Source organism: Meriones unguiculatus, chromosome 1 (genome assembly GCF_030254825.1).
Source record: "Meriones unguiculatus strain TT.TT164.6M chromosome 1, Bangor_MerUng_6.1, whole genome shotgun sequence".
NCBI classification, from domain to species: domain Eukaryota; kingdom Metazoa; phylum Chordata; class Mammalia; order Rodentia; family Muridae; genus Meriones; species Meriones unguiculatus.
The window spans coordinates 81,229,607-81,252,537 of NC_083349.1; the positions used below are offsets into that span (position 1 = coordinate 81,229,607).

Here is a 22,931-nt window from a genome sequence, read left to right on the forward strand (position 1 = left end):
TGCTTGCTTGCTTGCTTGCTTGCTTGCTTGCTTTCTTGCTTTCTTCCTTTCTTACTTTTTCTATTTATTTATTTTGTATCCCAGCTGTAGACCCCTCCCTCATCTCCTCCCATTCCCACCCTCCCTCCCATGCCCCTTCCCTAGTCCACTGATAGGGGAGGTCCTTCTCCCCTTCCATCTGACCCTAGCCTATCAGGTCTCATCAGGAGTGGCTGCATTGTCTTCCTCTCTGGCCTGGCAAGGTTTCTCCCCACTCAGGGAGAGGTGATCAAAGAGCCTACCACTGAGTTCCTATTCCCCTTATTAGGGAACCCAAATGGAAACTAAGCAAGCCTTTGGGCTTCCTCTGAGCAGGGGTCTAGGTTCTCTCCATGCATGGTCCTTGGTTGTAGTATTGGTCTCTGCAGGCCCCCCTGGACCCAGGTATGTTGGCTCTGTTCTTCTCCTTGTGGAGTTCCTGTCCCCTCCAGATCTTTCTATCTCTCTCTTCTTCCATAAAGATTCTGACACTATGCCCAAAGTTTGGCTATGAGTCTCAGTATCTCTTTTGATACTGTGGAGGGTAGAGTCTTTCAGAGGCCCCCTGTGGAAGGCTCTTGTTCTATTCTTTGTCTTCTCCTACTTCTGATATCTATCCTGTTTGCCCTTCTGAGTGAGGTTTCAGCCTCTTTTCTAGGGTCCTCCTTGCTGTTTAGCTTCTTTAGGAATATAGATTTTAGAATGTTTATCCTATATTATATGGCTAATATCTACTTATAAGTGAGTATATACCACATGTGTCTTTCTGCTTCTGGGTTACCTCACTAAGGATCATCATTTCTAGTTCCCACCATCTGCCTGCAAATTTCATGATTTCCTTGTTTTTAATTGATGAGTAGTATTCCATTGTGTAAATGTATCACAATTTCTGTATCCATTCCTCCATTGAGGAACATCTGGGTTGTTTCCAGATCCTGGCTATTATGCATAAAGCTGCTATGAACATAGTTGAGTAAATGTCCTTGTTGTATGGTTTAGCATCCTTCAGATATATGCCTAGGAGTGGTATAGCTGGATCTTTTTTAAAATTTAATTTTATTTATATATTTTTTTATTTATTACAATTTATTCACTTTGTATCCCCGCTGCAGCCCCCTCCCTTGTCTCCTCCCAGTCCCACCTACTCTCCCTCTTCTCCCCCTATACCCTTTCCCTAGTTCCCTGATAGGAGAGGTCCTCCTTCCCTTCTATTTAACCCTAGCCTACAAGGTCTCATCAGAATGGCTGCATCATCTTCCTCTGTGGCCTGACAAGGGGTAGGTCATCAAAAAGCCAGACTGGGTTTATGTCAGAGACAGCCCCTGTACCCCTTACTAGGGAACCCCCTTGGAAACTCAGCAGCCAGTGGGCTTTCTTTAAACAGGGTTCTGGGTCCTCTCTGTGCATGGTCTTTGGTTGGAGTATTGGTCTCCGCAGGCCCCACTCGGCCCAGGTTTTTTTGACTCTGTTGTTCTCCTTGTGGAGTTCCTGTTCCTTCCAGGTCTTTCTGTCTCCCTCTTCTTCCATAAATACTCTGGCACTTTGCCCAAAGTTTGGTTATGAGTCTCAGTATCTTCTTTGATACCCTGGTGGGTAGAGTCTTTCAGAGGTCCTCTGTGGATGGCTCCTGTCCTGTTCCTTTTCTTCTCCTACTTCTGATGTCTATACTGTTTGGCCTTCTGAATGAGGATTAAGCATCTTCCCTAGGATCCTCCTTGTTGTTTAGCTTCTTTAGGACTATAGAGTTTAGTATGTTTATCCTATATTATATGGCTAATATAAGTGGTTATAAGTGAGTATATGTCATATGTGTCTTTCTGTTTCTGGGTTACCTCTCTCAAGATGAGCTTTTAATTGGATTACTTGGTTTGTTGGTGTTTAACTTCTTCAGTTCTCAAGATGGTATCTGGCTGTGCCATTCTGTGCTTAAAATGCTTCATTGTCTCAAATAGAGAACAGAATGGAGCACTCCACAGAGCAGCATCAGCTTGCTGCACACCTGTGGCTACGTCCCTCCATACTTGTTCTGTGCCCCAGCCAGGGCTGGTCACTGAATTAGCTCCATAAGCTGCCTTTTCTGTCTCAGCCCAGAGCCCTCTGCAGCACCATCTTTCCTCGTGTCTGTCCCCGCCACAGCACTTCTGACACCAAGTTTAGGTGGCGTCTGACCCCAGACTGTGAAGTGTGTGAAGGCACAGTGTGTTTCTCGCCTTTGTGGTCTAAATGCACAGTAGGTATTTATTTCTGACCATATGGATGTGTGAGATTTGTCATGGTGGAAAAATGTAGAATCAGCTCCAGAATGAGAGCAAAGTGGGACCAAAGGGCTGAGTGATAATTGCAAGGCATCAGTATAGCCTCTGCCCTTCCTCATACACACGACCAATAGCCTGAAGCTTTCCCACTCAGCCAGGCTTCACTGACCCCTTTATTAATACAGAAATATTATTCATCTGCTGGTCCAGATGAGCAAGGTACTCCTATGTACATTAGTACATTTTCTTAGAATTTGGTTATTTTTTTAAGGTTCTGCATGTCCAGGAAAATGTATATTAACAACCAATATTCACCTCAAATCTCAATTGCATCTTGGGGGATTATGATATTTTTATGCCTTCTGTTGAAAACCTGGGTCCTGATAGGGTAATATTTACAGGAAAGGCCATATATGATATGCACATATTTGAGCTGAGAACGTCTTGGCTTTTACAGAGATAACTGAGAAGGACGATTAGTAGATGCCATCTAAAAGAAGCCAAGCAATCAGGCTGAAGAGACTCATGACATACATCATACCTACACACACACACACACACACACACACACACACGTATACTTTAAGAGTTTCATATACTGTGCTTTTATCATACTCACAGCCTCTCTCAACTCTTTTCAGATCTAACCTGCTTGCCTACCCATCCAACTTTGTGTCTTTTTTTTTTAACCCATTAAAACCAAATTTGTGCTGCTCAAATAAATTTGGGTGTGTGGCTACTGAAGTATGGTCAACCTATCAGGAACTACCTTCTCAGAGAACACTGACTGTCTTTCTCCTAGCAGCTAACAGCTGCCAATGGCTCCACCTCTAGGGACAGGGTAGTGTGCCCAACTCCCATCTCCATGCAGGTATTTGGAGTGGCTCGGGCTTACACAGGTGTTGTACATTCTGTCAACCACTGTGAGTCCATAGGTGCAGCTGACCTCCTCTGTCCAGAAGACACTGTTTCCTTGCAATCAGTAACTGCCTCTGGCTCTTATGTTCTTTCTGACCCATCTTCTGCTATGATGCCTGAGCCTTTGCAGGAGGGAATGTGGTATATATGGTCCATTTAGGGTTGCGTATTCTACAGTTTCTTATTCTCTGAACCTTGGGCAGTCGTGTGTCTCTAATGCAAACAGAAGCCCCTCTGATGAGGGCTGGGAAATGCCTTAATCCATGGGTGTAGTGACGCCACTTGGAATCAGTCCACTAAGGCATCCATAGACATGGCTTTTCAAATTTTTTATGTTCATGCTCCCAAGAAGCTACAGAATTCAGTAACAAAATTATATTTTAAAAGGAATGAATAATTTTAGCAAGTAATTATATTCATGCCTAGAAAAGATGAGCAGTGACTTGTGCTAATTCAGGACTCAAACACTGAATTTGTTTAAAAAAAAAAAAAATTCTTCTTTTTACCCTTAAAGTTGGCCGGAAGCCTAACGGGATGGCTCATTATTCTTCAAGGCATTAGGTAAAGGCCACTCTTAGCCCTAAGATACTGGGTTTGACTTGATGTGGCTTGTCCTGCCTCCTTGGAAGTATGCCTGTGCAGCTAATGTGAAACTCTGGCATGGGAATCATAGTGGCTGATCTCCATAAACATGACAATTGATCACTTAATGTGCAGCACCCTCATGGAAAGAAAGCATTGGTCTAGGATGCCATTTTACTTTTAAAATGCTACTTTTTCTTGCTCTCACATAAAAGAGATTGTATCATTTAGAAGTTACTCAAGATCTATTCTTAGATCTGCAGCTTTAAGAGCTCTTCCAAAGGCAAAATCCTATTTCCTTTCTCTGAAAGACAGAGAAGGGTGTGGGGGAGTTTCCCTTGATGAACTAAATGCTTGGAATCCTTGCATAGAACTGCAGTGTGTGGCTGACCAGCTGGGGCAGTTTAGAAAGAAAACATCAATTTCTTATTTTAAAAAACCTAACGGAGGGGCTGGAGAGATGGCTCAGTGGTTAAGAGCACTGTCTGCTCTTCCAAAGGACCTGGGTTCAATTCCCTGCACTCACATGGCAGCTTACAATAGTCTGTAACCCCAATTCCAAGGGATCTGACATCTTCACACTAAAGCACATAAAATAAAATTAAATAAATTAAAAAAAAAAACCTAATGGAGTCTTTATTAATGCAACCAGCTGGTTAGGGAAAGATAAAGAATAAAGTCAATTGAGTGTTTCATAGGCCTTCTCGTTGGTGGCAAAAACACTGATGATAAGCATGTGCTGAGTTTACTGTACTAAGAAATCTGCAGACAGTAAGGTATGGGAGACACAGTTATATTAAGGATAGAGAAGTTAATCCGTTATTGTGGCATAGTACAGTTAAGTTGGTACATTTGTAGAAAATGGTAATCTGAGACATATTTTTTTTTTATACAGATAACAATTTTTGGGGTTCTGTTTAAGTTTTGGCCACAATTTTGTGAGTTTAGGAAGAATTTAACTGATGAAAAAATTATGAGTGTTTTAGAGAGAAGACAAGAATATAAGCAGAAAAGGAAAATGTCAGAGTCAGAGGAAGAGAAGATTGGAAAGGTAAGACTGAATCCATTCTCCATGTAATCACACTTATAAAAGATAATGTGGTATGATTTATAGAAGAATGCGGGCTACAGAAATACGCAGAGAAGCTACAGAAGTCACTGTAAAGCCATCATTCACAGCTCTCAGACTAGCCCTGAGTTTCCCAAAACGATGTCCGATGTGTTCTGTTCTTCTTTGCTACCTCTAAGCAACACCAGCACCTTCCATCCACTGGAATGATGATGCTCCTCCGTGTGTGTGTGTGTGTGTGTGTGTGTGTGTGTGTGTGTGATGTATGCATATGTATGTGGGGAGTGCCTGTGCATGCACACACAGAAGCCAGAGCAGGAACTCAAGGGTCCTGCTCTGTCATGCTATGCTCTATTCCTCTGAGAAAGGGTCCCTCACTGAACCTGGAAATGGCCTCGCCAGGCCACACTTAGCTTTCCTGCCATCATGTGCACATGGAGGTCAGAGGGGCAGGTTCTCCCCTCCACCATGTGAGCCCTAAAGGTCAAACACATCAGCAGGCTTGGAAGCCAGGCTCTGCACTCTCTGAAGCCCACTCCTTCCACTTTTACACGAGTTCTGGGGATCAACTCATATTAGCAGGCTTGTGAGGCAAGTACCTATACCTGCTGTGCCATCTCTCATCTTTTAATACTCTCATTATATATGGCAAATATACTAGTATTTTTATATATACTTATATAAATATAATTATATATACTTATATAAATATAATATATATATAATATTAATATACTTACTAGTAACTGCAAACTTCACACCTGTATTTTAATACGGAAATTAAGGGAAACCAATATTTGTAGCAGATATTTGTTTCAGATTCTTACTGTCAGTGAAGGTAGATGAGTAAATGCTTTAAAAAAGTGAGCATGGGTAACTGATGACTTTTTGTAACATGAAAATGTATACTGCTGAAAAAAATCTATCGATAAGACTTCTCTGTGGGCATGACTCCCAACCTTGAATGTCAATCTCATTTATCAACTAATAGTAATAGTATTATCTTACATGACTTGAAGCATATGAGACAATTAATTGACAGGGAATGTGTTCAGCTGTATAACTGTAAGGTATTGTATGCTCACTGGAGACCATGTAACATAGTAAGTGCTGCCTTCCCGTAGGTAGGACTGTCTGACTTCAGATCCTAGGCTATCATCAGTTCTATTCCAGTTCATTGTTGTTTTTTATTGTTATTTTTACATTTTGTGTGTGTGTGTGTGTGTGTGTGTGTGTATGTGTGTGTGTGTGTCTATCTGTGTGCAGGTCCCCATGAAGACTAGAAGGGCTTGGGATCCCTGGGGCTGGAGTTACAGGCTGTTCTGAGCTGCCTGCTCTAGGTGCTGGGAATTGGACTTGGGTCATCTGAAGACCAACAAGTGCTGCCCTCCAGCCCCAGTTCTGTTATCTTAGCACAACGGCTCACTTCCCCAAGGCTCATCTGGTCAATAAACGGAGAAACTCCCAACACTTGTATCCCAGAATACAGAGTAGGAAAGGAAATGTGCAGCCCAGCAAATCACACATAAAGATCAGCTGTCTCAGCAGGCAGAAGGATCTTTATATCACAGTGGTGGTGCCTGTGTCTTCCATTTTCATTCTTGTTAGGAATTAAATGGAGTTAAGTCATCTAAAGAATGACTTAGTTATAGTTAAGACTTAATGACTTAGTTATAGTCAATCATAGTTAAGAAGAAGACCTTAGGAAAAAGCTTTGTTTAATTTAACATCCAGTTTAATACCAAGATCATAAAGTGTTACATCAATGTAACTAAAGACAAATTGCAAGTTTTGAGAGCTGGGGAGATGATTCAGTCAGTAACATGCTGCTGTGAGTTTGTCCCTTAGAACCATGTGGGTAAACTGGGCATGGTGGTATGTGCTTGTACAGGAGGGTACCCAGAGCCTACTGCCAGCAACCCAGCCTACCTTATGAATGAAAGAGCCTGTCTCATAAAACAAGGTGTTGAGAAGCAACACCCAACGCTGTTCTCTAGATTCTATATGCAGGTATACCCACACATTTATAAATACACACACATAGACACGCATGCACACACAAAATGTTTGACAACATATATTGTTTACAATGTTTATTATTTTCTAATTCAGCTAACATGTATCTAGGAAACATTATACATGAGAAATTTGCCACAAAAATGAACACAAATATAAGTATACTGACTGAGTTCTAATATACAAGTTTGGAAATGGCCTTAGTTTTTACTTGAAAGAATAAAGGTAAGCATTAGTCCCCTGTACTCATCCATTGAATGTAATGAGCACAGTTACTCATGTCACCCATTCAGCAAGTATCTGAGTTCATGAGCTCATTCAGCTACTACAATGTATATATGGTGTATTCATTTTACCACACAACAAATACTCCAGAGCCTCCTGAGAGAGACACTGTTCTGCAAACACATAGTGGTTCAGCAACACAAGGCCCCGTCTCCCTTCCAGTTCTGTGTTTCTTAATATTGGAACATTTCCCCAATGTACTTGTATGGAAAAAAAAAAAGCATATATACCTTGATTCCATTTGTATGTGGATTATGATTTCATGTCCATGCATTTTCCCTAATGAAAAATCTGGATATATGTTCACAAAAACTATTGATAGTCCTTCTTTGATGTTTGGGTTTTTATATTCTATCTCATTATTCATCTCATTTATTTTTAAATGTTTCATATTAATATGGCAAAATTAAAGATCAAAGTGACAGTAGCTTGAAACTTCAAGTGTAGCACTCACCATGAATTCTTTTCTTATGTGATATTATAACTTCTTACAGCTGCATTATCCAGTTTGGAATAACTTCCTTTCTTGCTTACAGCCTGGAATCAAACAGTATGCAAGTGCTACAGGCTCTCTTACAAAGACTGCTTTAGCCAGTGAGTCCTTACTAGGTCTACAAGCCTATGGCCGACAGGTAAGACTCCTGGGCCACTTCCTTTCTAGAGCAGTGGGTGCACAGTAACCCTGCCACTCCTCATCAGGAGGTTTCTGAAATGGGCTAAAGGAGCTGGTCAGAGTACAGTATAGATAGGAAAATGGGCTCAAATGGTAATCTTCAGAGAGATGGAAGGGAATGTGCTCAGGCTTCAGAGAGCATGGAAATTACTCAGCCATGAACAGTATAAGAAAGGAAAGTTTTGTTTTACATGTTTGGAGGGGTTTTTTTCCCCCAGAGCATGCTGGGAGTTGAAATTTGGGGCCTTGTTATGTGCAAGGCACGTGGGTCCACCAGAGTTCTCCCTTTAGCTCATGAAGGTTTAACTTGAAGACAGTGCATGCTAAATGCTTAATCTCGGTTTGAGTCTGTGGTGTGCATACCCACTGACCAACACATTCACACTCTTATGTTTAACACAACTTGCACCTTCATATCAAGTGCCTGAAACATCCTGAGTTTAATCTACATCCATTTTAATGACTTATGTTGAAAATTGTTTGCATCTTAGGTGAGCACTAACTCATAAAATAATCTTTTCTGCACTTAGAAATGCCAAATAAATTGTTACTCTATGGAGATAACTGATAGACTATAAACCTCATGAAAGAAGAGAAGTGGCTGGTTTGTAGATACAAGTACTGACAGAGCTCTGTCTAAGTGGACGATCAGTAAATAATCAACATGACATGCAAGGACAGCTTAAGCATAGGGAGGAAGTGTAGGGAGACACGCTGGCTGTGACCTGTGTTCCGTCCTCACAAGTCAGCATGACCTTGAAGCCTGAAATGAGGCTTTTCCTTTGAGCCTCCCTCCCTGCTAAAGGAGAGAAAAGGTGATACTGATAATGATTGTGATTGGATGATGATGGTGATGACAATAATAGTCATGTTCTGTCTGCAGTGAAGATTTCTTAGGAAACTGGAAAGCTTCTGGGAGTCAGAGGCGCCTCAAAAAGGCACATATATACTACTTACTATTGCCTTTTTAAATATACATGTTACCACTCTAGAAATTAGGGAGTAATTATCAAATATTATTTGGTAGTCAGACTTAAAATCAAAATCATCACCCCCAAAATAATCTTGGATATTTTATAACCACCAAAGTTCATAATCAGTATAGAGATAACTGAGTCGCTGCGGCTGTACCCATAGGCTCCTCTGACATTAGTTTACTGATCAGCAATGTTGTCACCCTCACCTTCTTCCTTGCTCAGTGGGAGAATGTACGCATTCAGGTCAAGGCTATAGAAAGAAGTAGCCTTATTACATAATAAATATTATTATTATGTTATAAATAGTCTTATTATTAACATGTATAAATTATTTGTGAAAATCTGTATTATCATTTGACACATATAGAAACATCTCAAATATATTCTTCTTGTTTTGATTTGTTTTGTTTTTTAAACAGAGTATCACTGTATAGTCTAGGATGGCTAAGTAGTCCAGGCTAGCCTCAAAGTTACAGTAATCCTCTTGCCTCAGACTCATTCACACTGGAATTACAGGAATTAGCCATCATACGTGGCTAAGATGTACTTTTCTTGGTATGTGTTATATGTCAATAAGAAGTTTAAAAAAAGGGAAAAAATAATATTTTTACCTTCAGTTTGTTTCCTGACAGCAAAAATAATAATTAAGCTTGAAAAAAATTTTTTTAGCCAACCTGGTGCTATTCAAAGTACATAGAAGCACTGGAACAAGAGCGGATCCTTCTGAAACTTCAGGAAGAAATGGAAAGGAAGGTGTTCACGGGTAACCTTTGCCTCTTGTGCGCAGAGCTGCCTTGTTGCGTCTGCCACAGGCTAAAGTCGGGAGTTTGCTACAATCACCTTTTGTTTCCTCTCCTTCATCTCTGCGGGTATAGCCTCTCCCACAAACTTCTTAAACCTTCTACTGGCTCTGCTCTGTCTCTGAAGAGGAGCCTGTCTCTGTACAGCACCCAGCGTCAGTTCCCAGGGACCCTGTCTTCAGCTCTTGTCTCCTCTCTGCTTCTTTATTAACCTTCTGGAACCCAAGGCGGTGGCTCTCCCCGCCACCAGCTTCTCACCCTCCAGTTAGAGAACTTTCAGTCCCTCTGTGTCTCTAGACTTTCTCCCAGACCCGTGCCTAATACTTCTCCTGTTTTCCAGGGTAGCAGCCTTCGAGTCCGTGTCTACACCCTGCTGCTGATATGTACAAGGTAAGGCTTGCTGTGAGGCTCCCTTTGACTGCACACTCTCCCATACAGGCAAACCTGCGCAGACTCAAACCGCACGTCTCCCACACACACATGCCTCACTACCAAAGAAAAGGGTAGAAGAGCTTGTCTTCTGATTGACAGTACGCTCTCTCAAGAAAAGATGCCCTCTAGGGGAAAATGGCAAGCTTCCTAAGCTCCCCCAAGCTTCAGTGTGTGAAAGGCCCGAACACCCAGCTGAGTCCGTCTCCACGCATACACTGATGAACTGTGGGATTCTTACTGGATTCTAATGTGGAAGCGATCATATAAGCGAAGCCAATGAAGGCACCGTCTCTGTCCTCTGTCTTACCTGGTTTCCCAGAATCCTTTTCCCCAGCTCTTGGGGGCTGGAAGCGGGCTGGGGCAGCAGTATTGGTGGTAAGCAGTCCCCGGGCTGCTAATCTTATTTTCCTTCTAGTTAGCCTACCCCAGTCCCGCCTCATCACTACGTAATGCCCTGAACTCTTAAGATGGCATGTTTTGTTTGTTTGTCTGCTTGTTCTTAATGGAAAGCGCTTTTCAATTTTTAAGATTATTGTTTAGATTTATGCATCTTTGTCTCATGCATTTTTTTCTTTTGCAGGATTTCTTTAAGCCAACTTTAAGTAACCCAAGAAGCTGAATGCCCACATTTTTTGATAGTCTGTATTACTTTAGAATAGTATCTTCTACCTAGGCCAGAAGAATTAAAGGTTTTGCCTATCACGGTCCTTAAGGAAAAAGCAATATTATGTCCCTTGTGAAATCCTTTAACAGATATTTCATGCAGGCTAACCGTGCGTGGTTAGCAGATCTATTCATGAGTGACTACGGGGGAGACTATCCTAGTGCATTTAACCCAAATCACAGAGGAGCCCATGTCCAGCTGTGATGCACCGGCTTTGCACGGCAGTGCGCCCAAGGCCCACAAGGCGTAGGTTAGCATTTCAGGCTTCTTGGCTCACTTCAGTTATTCATGGAGGCACTGTGGAATCACCATTGTTAGCAGACACCCAGGTAACTTCCATACGGACTCACCCTGCAGACTACTCTTTGAGGCAGAAAGAAACAGTGCTTAGAAAGTGAAAAGCCCTGGCACAGGGCTACACTTGTGGTAAGAGAGCACCAGACACAAACCTTCTGATGTGTGTCCCTGGGGAAGTAGGAGAACCTGTGAGAAATGACCTGAGAAGGGTGTTTATGCATGGCGCACATGCCTTAGGGGCTCCAAGGACCACAGCCCAGATTAGAAGCTATGTCCTAGGGTCCCACACAGTCCTAGAAGGTCTTTTCAGAGATAAAACTGTCATCTTAAATTTTCCAGGAAGTTTAGAATCTTAAATAGGGGAAGAATCAGGTGACATACTTCAAAGATCACCTTTCTTCTAAAGAAGGGATTTCAGACACTTGTTATCAGTTTGGTTTTCTGAGGTGAGGATATTGCTGTGCTGTCCAAGCTGTCCTTGATCCTCCTGAGTCTCTGGGATTACCAGACAAGGTATGGACCACCATGCCTTGCTAGTTAAAATGTTACTGGCAATGTCCCTGCACAGAACCCCATGGAATTGGTCATTGTTTCACAAAGCTCCAAAAGAGCTCTCAATTTCTTGTGGTTTTCCATCCTTTTTCTACCTCCTCTATTTTAAGCTGAGATTTTGTTGGTTGGTTTGTTTTCTTGTGGTTCAATTTTTTTGTTCTCTCAAAATTATAATTCTTTTGAAATTTTAGTTTTTTCCCAGATATTCAGTGTCCATCACAACTAATGAAGCCCATTTTCTGCATGCCTGTCAAGGTCTGCTTCTTCCCTTGAGGTGTCCAGACACTGGTGTGCACCAGGCTGGACTAGAAGGAATGAAGCTGGGCAGGTGGGTTAGCAGAATCTTGGTCCTTTGCTTCAGGGTGAAAAAGGGTGATATAAACTGAAGGGAAGTGGCTAGGGGTTTTCAGGATGAGGGATATCATTGATGGGTGCTGAGACACTGGGAATGCTTCACTTGCATGAAGAGGAATTCCAGGTGTTCTCTGGACGCGTCCTCATAAGGAAGTTGTAACCTAAAACCTGGCCGCCAGGCTCTGGGACTACCCCAAGGGTGGCAGAGGTAGGGGTGGCCAGGCTGTGTGCAGTAGGCATGCAGGCCCAGAACAGGGAACGAGTTGTCCTTACTCTTGCCCACCTCAAGATGAGATTATTGGGATTTGGACAAGTCTTGGCCTTATTCTTGCTGTGGGATGGCTCCCTGGTTGTATGGCTCATGTGCCCACATAAGCACTATAGAATATTAAGAAAATTAAGTTTAAAAAATACATTATTATCTTCTGTTTTTCTTCCCTAATGTTCTTCCTTTCTTTATGCAGATAGTTTCTAACCTATATTTTTTTTTCTCTTAAAAGAACTTTTGACATTTCTTGCAAAAGCAGGTTTATTCCAGACAAATACCATAGAAAAACCTTTATTTCTTTTGACAGATAACAGATAGCTGCTTCTGCTCCGTCTTTGCCTTCTGCTCTTTCCGTCCTGCTCACCACTACCTTCACTCCTGTCCCTAGCACTTGGAGACTGTCCTTTCCTCTCCCTGAGCTCAGTACAGCGAGTCTCTCCTCATCAGCGGCGACTCTAGATAAACTCCATGTTCTTCATGTCAGAGATATTTCCATTGGATTCTTCTTGGCATTTTCTTCTCTGTGCTTGCTTTATCAATCTGATCTTGTTTATCATCCAGTTTTTTTGTTATTGTTGTTTTTGAGACGACAGGGCTCTATGTAGGCTTGACTGTCTTAGAACTCATTCTGCAGACCAGACTGGCTTCAAATTCAGAGATCTGCCTGCCTCTGCCTCCCAAATGCTGGAATTAAAGACCTGTGCCCAGCTATCACGCAAATTTCAATGCTGGAGCTCTTGATTATTAAACGCAGTCATGGTCAGCTTCTCAGCTTGGCAGTGCCAACATTCCTGCCATCTCTCAGACTGGATCACATGCTGCTTTTGAAGTCTGGACTGGGCAGTTTGCTTTTGAGTGTAAATTTTTGTTGAAATCAGGACACAGAAATTGAGATGGATAGAACTGTGGCCTCTGTTTATCCGGCTGGCAGGAATTTTAAACTTAACTGTGGTAAAGGAATCTTAGATTTTCTCTATGCTCTTATTTTTCTCTTTGTTGTTTTTGGTTTTTCTAAAGTCTCCTTTTTAGTGCAGAAGGCTTGAAGTTCTTATTAAACCTCCTTATGTGGGAAGAAGAAAACACTTTTAGTCTCATGATCAGGTCTCAATGTTTTAATGAGCCTGAACTGAGTGTTTCTCTTCTGCCAGGTTGTTGGAGCATTGGTTTAAAACACACACACACACACACACACACACACACACACAACATAGCAAACACAACAAAATCTTTTTATTTTAGGTTCTAGTAAAGTTGTGTTTTGATGGCAGGCTGGTTAACAGAATGCAGAATGATTTTTACATTAGCTGTTTTACTCCTCCCCCTTCCAGGAGCAGGAGGGGTTCTCTTCATAGGCGAGCATGCCAGAATTCCAAGGAGGTAAAACTCAAGGAAGTGGAACTACAGAGATGGCTCAGCAGTTCCATCACTGCACACTCTTCCAGAGGGCGCAGGTTCAATTCATAGTACCCATAGAGTGGCTTACAATTATCTGTAACTCCAGTCTCAAAGGATCCAACTCCCTCTTCTGGCCACTGTGGACATCAGGCACATGAACGGTAGACAAACATACATTTAAACAAAGTACTCATATACATAAAATAAATAAATAAATTTTTTAAAAAAAATCCAAGGAAGTATGGGGCCACTGAGAGTTTTAACCCGGCAAGCAGCCTCATTGCTCTAGGACTGCAGGCTGTGTACCTGGTGTGCAGTGGCTCTCCGTCCCTGCGTGCCTTCCCGTCTGCAGTGTAGAGCCAGAGATCACCCTGTTACTACAGTTCTCTGATGTATCCAAAAATTGTTGCCTTTCTGTTTGTTGGGTTGCTTTCCTGTTGCGAGGATGGTTTACAATGACTTCCAAGCCCTTGACACACCAGAGCAGGCCTGATGCTTGAAATCTGCCTGACATCTGCATTTTAAGTGGTCTGTAGACAGTTTGTGTACAACATGCATAGTTTTAAAGAAGTTAGTTTAACTATTAAATTGATGCTCATTTTTATACAGTAAGTATGTACACATTTGTCTTTGGCTCTTCCTCAGAGCACGGTACAGAATTGCAGCCATCATGAAGAATTCTCTTCTAGCGTGTGTTCGCATGTAGGTCTGGCCCTGGTTTACTTGGTCTTCTTAACATCTTTTGAATTTCTCTCTCCATTCCTCTCTATTGTGGACTAATTATTCTAATCCTCATCACCTTGATTCTGGACCTTACTTTATCTCTTTCTCCTGCGTGGCTACCTTCCACCTGTCTTCAGAGAACTTGCCCTAAAAGCAAATATAATTCTCCCTCCTGTCTAACCACCAAGACGCTTCCTCCTGATACTGTTCAGATCTGCTGCTACTGCTTTCTTACAGCCACAGAAGTCAGTGTCTTCTCTTCAGTGGCCACAGTCTGCCATCGGCGAGAGCAGCATCAGCCACACTGATTGTAATTTCCCACAGTTCAGGTACAGCTGTTAGTTCACTTTTGTTCTAGTACCTTACATAGAACATCTAAAAAGCAGGTGTTCATTAAGCAGTTGTTGAGGAAAAGGAGCTTGAACTGAAACAGACAGGAGAAGCTGGAGAAGCCAAGTGAGCACAGATGCCTTCACTTCTCTCTACTTTTCACTGTGGATGTGGTGTCAGCTGCTTCTGCTTCCCCAAATGGTGGACTGTAACAGGGAACTGTAAGCCACATCAACCCTGACTTCAATTTCTTGCACTTAGTGTAGCAATGCTATATTTTAGGTAGCCTCAAGTGTCTTTTTCTCTCACTTGAATGTGGACAGATGACTAAACAAATTCTAATTGTGTTGTATTTAGGCATTTAATGAAATGTGCTACTTGATAACACCCAACTTCTGTAAACCCCAGGCATTGAGTATATTACTCTATGTCAGACTGCACTGCAAAACACGGTGCACTTGAGCTTGGAGTTTTGTTACATTACTTGTAATTTTGTGTTCCTTCAAAATTTTGAAGGAAATTTAGTAATGAAGTAACCCAACAGTACTCTAGCCAGTTAAAGACATAATTTGTGGTATATATTTGATTTTTCTTTTTTGAATCAAGGTCTCTATGTAGCTCTGGCTGTCCTGAAACTCAGTACATAGACCAGGCTGCCCTTGAACTCACTGGCCTCTGACTCTGCTGGAATTAAAGGTGTGTGCTGCCACACTTGGAATGCTATATTTCTTAAAAATGTTATCTTTTCATTTGTTCTATCATTGAAAAATACAGCATATAAACTAAGTACTTTCTTTTCCTAATTGCCATACTGTTCACAATGACAATGAAATTTCTGCCTAAAAGATCCATCCAGTGAGAATTGGGCTGTGCATCAGCTGATCACTCTCCTGGAATGTCGAGGTCCTGGCACCAGACAAAACAACAAGAAAACATCCACGGACCTGAAGAGACTGGGTTTGTTCTGAATCTGTTGCTCTTTCTTACTTGGGGTAATTTATTTATCTCTTTGCATCTCAGTTTAGTTTAGTTGTTCAGAAGGAACTTAAAATCTTTTGTAGCTCTGCCCGGTGATGCTAAATGTAACTGTGGAACTTTCTATTAATTTCATTTGTCCTTTTGACAATTTCCCATGTGTACATAGGGCTTTTTAGTTTTAGCCTCTACCTGTGGGCTCCATCCCACTGCTGTTACCCCTATCTCTTCCCCACAGTCTTCTTTCCCAGATTCACGTCGTTTCACTTTGTTTTGTGACTGATTTTAACATGGAGCATCTGTGTAGCTTAGAACTACCTGTGGAGTATGCTGGGCTTAATGACACCATTTGGCACCTACTAAACAGTGACTATCCCTCCCTTAGAATAGACCAGCTGCCTGTAGTTCAGCAGGGACAGTACAGTCCTATGAGCCCCTCTGCTATCTGTGATTGGCTGTTGGCGAGCTCAAAACAAGCAACCACAATGGCTGTGAGATCCTGTTTGCAGGATGTGTCCTGAAGGTTCTCAGCCTGTCTTCCTAGCTTCTGGCTTTCAATTCTTTCTGTTTCCTCTTCCACAGTGACAATAGAACTTCAAAGTTTCAGTCTATTCTTCGGTGAGAATTTATTTCTATAAATTTATTTCAAATTAAGACCTTAGATGAAAAGGAAAAGTTGACATGTATAGTGTTTCCTTTTCCAGAGTCAAGTACACACCAAGCAGCTGAAGAATTAGGTGGATTTGAAGAAGCTCCCTGAAAGAGTGTTAGTTCCACATCTGATCCTTGTAGCAGAACCCTGCTTCATGCTGTTCCTTTGAAAGCAACGAAATCAAGCAGGCAACTCTTAATTTGTGGGCGCAAACAGCTGGCTGATTGATTAACAGCTGCAGACCCCTCCCATACACAGTGCCACAGCAGTAGCTCAGGGACATAGCGCAGCACCTGCCCAGGTTGTCTGGGCATGTAGCTCAGTCGGCAGAGTAGAATACATGAAGCCTTGTGTTCGGTCTGCACTGCAGAAGCCTGGTGTGGTGCATACCTGTAATCCCATCACTTGGGAGGTGCAGGCTCTGTAGCAGTTCAAGGCTATCCTCAGTTACAAGGAAAGTTGAGGCTAGCATGGGTTTTATGAGACTCTGTCTCAAAAAAAAAAAAAAAGGTGTGTGCATATGTGTGTGTGCATATGTGTGTGCGCATATGTGTGCGTGTGCGTATGTGTGTGTGCGTATGTGTGTGCGCATATGTGTGCGTGTGCGTATGTGCGCGCCTGCGCATGTTTGTAATCTCAGCACTGGAGAGGGTGAAGCAGGAAGATGGGTTTGGGACTACTTTGTGCATCATAATGAGTCCTCATCTCAAAAACAACCAGCCAGAACCTCAGGCTGCTCAAAGAGACTGACCAGCCAATGAGTCCGGAGATCAAGAGGCTACTGCAGCTGTGTGAACTACTGCAATTGCCATGGCTGCCGTTCGCCATTCCAAACACAGCTCCCAGAGCTCTGCTTCAGTCTCAAATGCCCCAGAGGCCCTCGAACAGATCCAGAGATCTTACCTTGACCATGAAGCCTTCAAATGAACCTTAGAGGACCTGGCCTCCATGCTGGCCTTTTTTGCAATTGTCATCAATCTGTCAGAGCAGAGTACTCCCTATCTGTGACAGCTAGTCATGCTGTACCCCTCTTCCTCTGAGCAATCTAGGAGAGTTCCTTCCTATGCCTCCCCAGGTGCTGTGACCAAAGCCCAATAAAGCCTCATTTGGGGGAGCTGGAGAGTTGGCTCAGTGGTTAGGAGCACTGGCTGCTCTTCCAGAGGACCCAGGTTCAAACCCCAGCACCCACATGGCAGCTCACTACTGTGTGTAACTCCAGTTCCAAGGAATCTGACATCCTCACACAGACGTACATATAGTCGAATGACCAATGTTCATTAGAAAAATAAATTATTTAAAAAAAAAAAAAAAGCCTCATTGGGTTATTCTGTGTCTACTTGTTCTATGTCTTGATCATGAGCTGAATGGCTGAGCTGGTACTCAAAGGGCAGGTACCTCCCAGTAATGCCCATCACAAGTACACAAGAGCAGTTAGAGGGAAGTGGCAGGGACAGGGGCTGTGGCAGAGTGCAGACAAGCTGCAGCTCCCAGTCAGGAGAGTGCCAGAAAGCTGCTGAGAGCCGCAGCTCTGGCTACTAAGCGGGCACTCCAAACCTGGAGTTATAAAACCGAGAAACAAAAGGTCCCAGCACTGCCAGCTTAGGGCTACAACCCACTCCTGTGTGCTGGGTCACTAGTACAGTGCAGAACTGTCACGCTGGGTACAGTCCTGACAGTGGAGGCTGGCACCAAGGGAGCCACATTCACGATTCCCATCTGAGCAGCAAAAGAATTGGCAGTGTGATTGGTGCGGGTCACATAGCATGGTGCCTGGCTAAGACTCAGCAGTATACGAGACAATTAAGTGAGATCTTCTTGTTTATTATAACAGACTGCCATTTCCTTGCATCTCTCTTCATTCCTTTTAGTAATGGAATCCCCATGACTACCTAGTGGATTTCACCATGTTTCAGTCTACTTCATGGGTAGATGTTATAGAGCAGTATCGTTGCCACTATCACCACCACCACCACCATCATCAGATCAGCTTGCTTGCAACAGCTGGGCTTGTCAACTGCTGACATTTGCTCGTAGGAGTGGGTAGAAAGTACTACTGGACACTCACCTGAGTTTCTAGTAACTCCTCTTATAGCCATTTGCATACAATTCTGCCTGAATTTCGAGTGGTCTCCAGAGCATATAAGCTAGAGAGTAACAGAAAGGGCCCCGTTTACGTGGTTATCATTCGCGATAAGTGCAAGCTGCCTCCTTTTTTTAAAATGGACTTTTTTTTCTCACACAATGTATCCTCCCAGTTACTCTCTAAGTCCCCTCTCTTCTGGATCTGCTGCTGGAAGAAGCCTTTCTGATGATGACTGGATAAGGCCCTGATCTTTGTGTAGAGCAGAATATCATCAGGAGTCGTTGATAACTTTGTTTTTTTATTTGTTTCTTTTTTTATTTTTTATTTTTATTTTTTATTTTTTATTTTTTTACCTGTAGTGTTTGGTTTTATCCTAGGTCTCTGGGCTATCTTTTAGTCTCTGGTTCTTGGTTACTCAAGCAGTTTGGGTTCTTTCTCATGGAGTGGATTTTAAATTAAATCAGACATTGGTTGGCTATTCCCCAAATTCTACACAACCATGGAGCCCAAGCCGCCTAAGATCTGCCAATCTAGTGCCACCCCTGCTCTGGCCACTCACTCCTCACCCACAATGTGTAAGCGTGTCTAAGACACTCTTAAGACACTCATTTGTTTCCCAGGTAGAACTTTGGTAGAATTGAACTTTGGTTTGTCCTTGGGACCTTAGGAAGAGGGAAGAGATTTTCGCAACAGTAGATATTGCTATGACCCAAGTTCAAGCCCAGGGGATGTGCACAGAATTGTACGGTGTTCATTCAAGTCTTCCTGTAAGCTAGACAACACTTGTGGGGGTGGCTGGCTTCTACACATAGATGGAACCTCTGTGGAATTAGAATTACCTCACTCTGGACGATTATATGGGAGAAAAACAGATTGCCATCTTTTGTTTTGTTTTGTGTTGTTTTTCAAGACAGGGTTTCTCTGTGTGTAGCCTTGGTTGTCCTGGACTTGCTTTGTAAACCAGGCTGGCCTTGAACTTACGGAGATCTGCCTGCCTCTGCCTCCCAAGTGCTGGGATTAAAGGCATGCACCACCCCTGCCCAGTCTTTTATTTTTATGGATTTTTGTACAGCAGTTTACCTTAGGCCTTAACTAAAAGTTTCTACTAGGTATAGGGGTAGTAAAAACCCAAAATACATGGTGTTGATCAGCTAGTGTACATCAAACAAAAACAAACAAAAAAACCTGGTGCCTCAGATAACATGGAGGACAGATCATATGCACCCTATTGTTCAGAGCTCTAAAAGAAGAAGCTAAAAGGTGTAGCTGGGCACTGTGGTGCAAGCCTGTAATTCCAGCACACAATGAGACAGAAACAGGCTGATCTCTGTGAGTTCAAAGCCAGCCTGGTCTACAAAGTCCAGGACAGTCAAGGCTAGACAGAAAAACTATGCTTCTAAAAGCAAACAAAAGCGTCAGTGTTTATGTAGTTGGTGATTTAGCTCTTTAGAGAGGCCCTGAGAAAGGGTCGAGCAGAGGTTGATCACTTCCTAGTAGGTGTGGAAGGAGATGCAGCTCAGCCAGGGGGCACATTCTCCATGTCTTCCAATTAAACTTGGCGTAAAAGCTGATGATTTGAATCCTCAAGTTCAGTAAGTCAACATCAACTATGCAAAAGTGTCTGAGACTTGTCATTTAGGTGGTGGCAGCCTCTCAGTGAAGCCATGGTAAAGATGAGGCGGGAGGCAGGGAAGGGCTCATGAGCTAGCCTCAAACAAATGTGCCTACATCCCTGATTGGATGAGTAACATATGAATACCTATTTGATCCGGCGGAGGGAGCATTAACAGGGCATGTAGACTCCTTGCTGGCTTATCCCAAGATGTACTCAAAACGACCAGTCTCAATAAAGATAATTTCAGTCTCTAATTCCTGCCATAAGACCCATAAAAGAGGGCTAAAGAAATAGGTCAGCTGTTAAAGCCAGACAGACAAGACCCATAAACAACTCCTAGGCAAGACAGTGTCAAAGCGCCCTTGGAAACCTTGCTGTTCTCAAGAGTTCTCTCACACTCTCCCTTAATCTATGTTCATTCAGAACAAGTCTCAAACCACTGGCTCAGGAGAGCTCTGGTGACCGGTGACCCTCAGACATACTAGCCTTGACTCAAGATTACCAAGAGCCCAGAAAGGCTCTACCACTCTCAAAACATCCATGTCAAAGTGATTACCGTTTCTATTCTAACCAATTATTTTAGAAGACCTTACAATAGACACTATTAAAATAAGAGAAATAGCGAAGCACAGAAATGTACAAGAGAGTGCTGACTGCTTAAACATAATCAGAAGAGATTTTGACCTGGAACTGATGCTAACTGGATTGAAAGCTAAAATTTTGATGGGATTTTATTCTCAACAAAACCACTAACCTGGCTTGAAAACGCAATAATATTTCAATTTCGGACACAACCACCAGGGCCCTAAACTTGTATCAGAAACCAGCTATGCGATGTGTACAGCCCCCCCACGAAAGGCCTGCTCTGCAGAGCCAACTGTAGATGTGTTCTAGAAGTTTAAAATAGAGAAGACTCCAGAGAACGAGCCATGTGAGGCCTCGCCAGGGCCCCCAGACACAGGTTAACTGGGAGTACCTCCTCCATCCACTCCGCGGCAGCTCTCAGTCTCTGGGAGTCTGTCAGTGTCGTCCATCAACGCTCTCCCTCCACACAGTATCCAAGTCTTTGGTGTACTCACAGCTCCCTCAGCATGAACGAAAAAACAAAAAAACAAAGAAGCCAAAGAGAAGCCTTCTCTTTGGCTTCTTTGTCATCCTACCTGCAAGCTTTCAAAAGAGGGTATGTAATAAGGTGTTTGACATATCAAATGTGGAATTTCTAGCAAGGGCTTTTTTTTATTGCTGAATTGATAAATAAGTTGGAACTTCATCTCACAAAAACAGAAACAACAACCACCAAAGAACTCTAGGCACTTATTCAAGAAAAAAACTACTGAACCTTAATAAAAATAGCTTAGAGCCTATGGTATTTTGAACTAATGTTTACACACACACACACACACACCACCCAGCTACCATAATGTGACAGTTCTACTCTTCTGGGATAGATTTTGCTGTTTTGCTCCTGGAGAGATAATTGGGGCCAGGATTGCTGTGAAAACTGGAATAATAGCCCATGCATAATAGCAAAAACTACAGGAAGGCTAACCTCACACTCAGACTGAGGTTAAACTGTTGGTTGGGCAAGCAGTAAACTAGCAGACAAGCCAGAAAGATAATGAGGCAGCCATGGTCACTGATCAGGTCTCCTGTACTCCTGGTGATTTGGTACTACAATGAGAGCGGGCCTACAGCACACTTTAATAACGAGTGGACTCTTAAGTAGCCTACAGCGCCAACAGACTCTCGCTGTCCCCGCCTAGCCATCTGCCTCCCTTCTCTCATCACTCATTTTAAAAATTATCCCTTTAAGGGAACTTCCCAGAGACTCATATTCCAACCAAGGACTATTCATAGAGATAACCCAGAACCCCTGCACAGATGTAGCCCAGGGCAGTTCAGAGTCCAATTGGGTTACATAGTAATGTGAAGAGGGACTGCCTCTGACATAATCTGATTGGCCTGCTCTTTGATCACCTCCCCCTGGGGGGAGCAGCCTTACCAGGCCATAGTAGAGGACAGTGCAGCCACTTTTGATGTGAACTGACAGACTAAGATCAGAAAGGAGAGGAGAACCTCCCCTATCAGTGGACTTGGGGAGTGGCATGCAAGCAGAGGGAGGAGGGAGGGTGGGACTGGGAGGGGAGGAGGGAGGGGCTTATGGGGGGATGCAGAATGAATAAAGTGTAATTGATGAAAAATTTAAAAAAATAAAAAATAAATCCTGGAGAAACCAGAAAAAAAAAAAAAGATACCTGATAAGCTAGGTTCAGATGAAAGGCAAGGAGGTCCTCCCCAATCAGTGGACTTGGAAAGGGGCAGGGAAGAAATGAGGGAGGGAGGATGGGAATGGGAGGGAATGAGGGAGAGGGATACACCTGGGATACAGAGTCAATAAAATGTAACTAATAATAAATTTTTTAAATATTAAAAAAAAATTATCCCTTTAAAACTCACCCTAATTTTTTTTTTCCTCTCAACTAAGTTGGCTTTATTCTTTTTCTTGTCTGGCCAAGTACCTTCATTACCTTATCCACCATGTTGTAGTTTGAGAGTACATGCTTCACTAGATGCTCAGTAGTTCGAACAGCTGTAACTTTATAATTACGTCCAGAAAATCATGACAGTGGCAATTCTTTGCTTCTGTGGACTATGTTTAAAGGTCATGTTTAAAGGTCACAGGACCGCCACCAGGTGATCTCGCACTACACGTGGCATAATTCATCCCTATAAAGTTGTATTTCTTAGTTGAACCACTTTGCTTATTGTTGAAATATTCTATTAAAAATAGTGAATTCCTATCCAATTAGGATCAAAACCGTATTAGGACTATAGTTTTTTCAGTGGAAACTTTTGTCATTTTTAGTTTAAAGTACTATTTACTAAGTTTTTCTGTTTGTCATCAAAACAAGATAAATCTCTCAAAGAATCACACTTTGTAGCTGAGGAGTATGGCATCCCCCTGTAATCTCAAGTCTCAGGAGGTTACAGGAGCAAA

General features: G+C 42.6%; 1 protein-coding gene across 9 annotated transcripts in view; it reads left to right on the top strand.

Moving 5' to 3' along the window:
- Nucleotides 1–17,534, top strand: part of Rgs22 (regulator of G protein signaling 22) — a 130,998-nt gene extending 113,464 nt beyond the window's left edge. For 2 of the 9 annotated variants that reach the window (XR_009594720.1, XR_009594733.1), the window contains 7 exons: nucleotides 4,669–4,824; nucleotides 7,680–7,775; nucleotides 9,463–9,556; nucleotides 9,934–9,983; nucleotides 10,606–15,565; nucleotides 16,166–16,201; nucleotides 16,288–17,534. Coding sequence is in view for 3 of the 9 variants with exons in the window: in XM_060392841.1 (XP_060248824.1) it covers nucleotides 4,669–4,824; nucleotides 7,680–7,775; nucleotides 9,463–9,572; nucleotides 9,669–9,804 (498 nt within the window). In the remaining 6 variants the exon portion in view is untranslated. Of the gene's footprint in view, nucleotides 1–4,668; nucleotides 4,825–7,679; nucleotides 7,776–9,462; nucleotides 9,573–9,668; nucleotides 9,914–9,933; nucleotides 9,984–10,605 lie in introns of those variants that run through there. The other 7 variants (XR_009594729.1, XR_009594724.1, XR_009594728.1 and 4 more) reach the window with 7 other exon arrangements.
- Nucleotides 17,535–22,931: the final 5,397 nt, after the last annotated feature.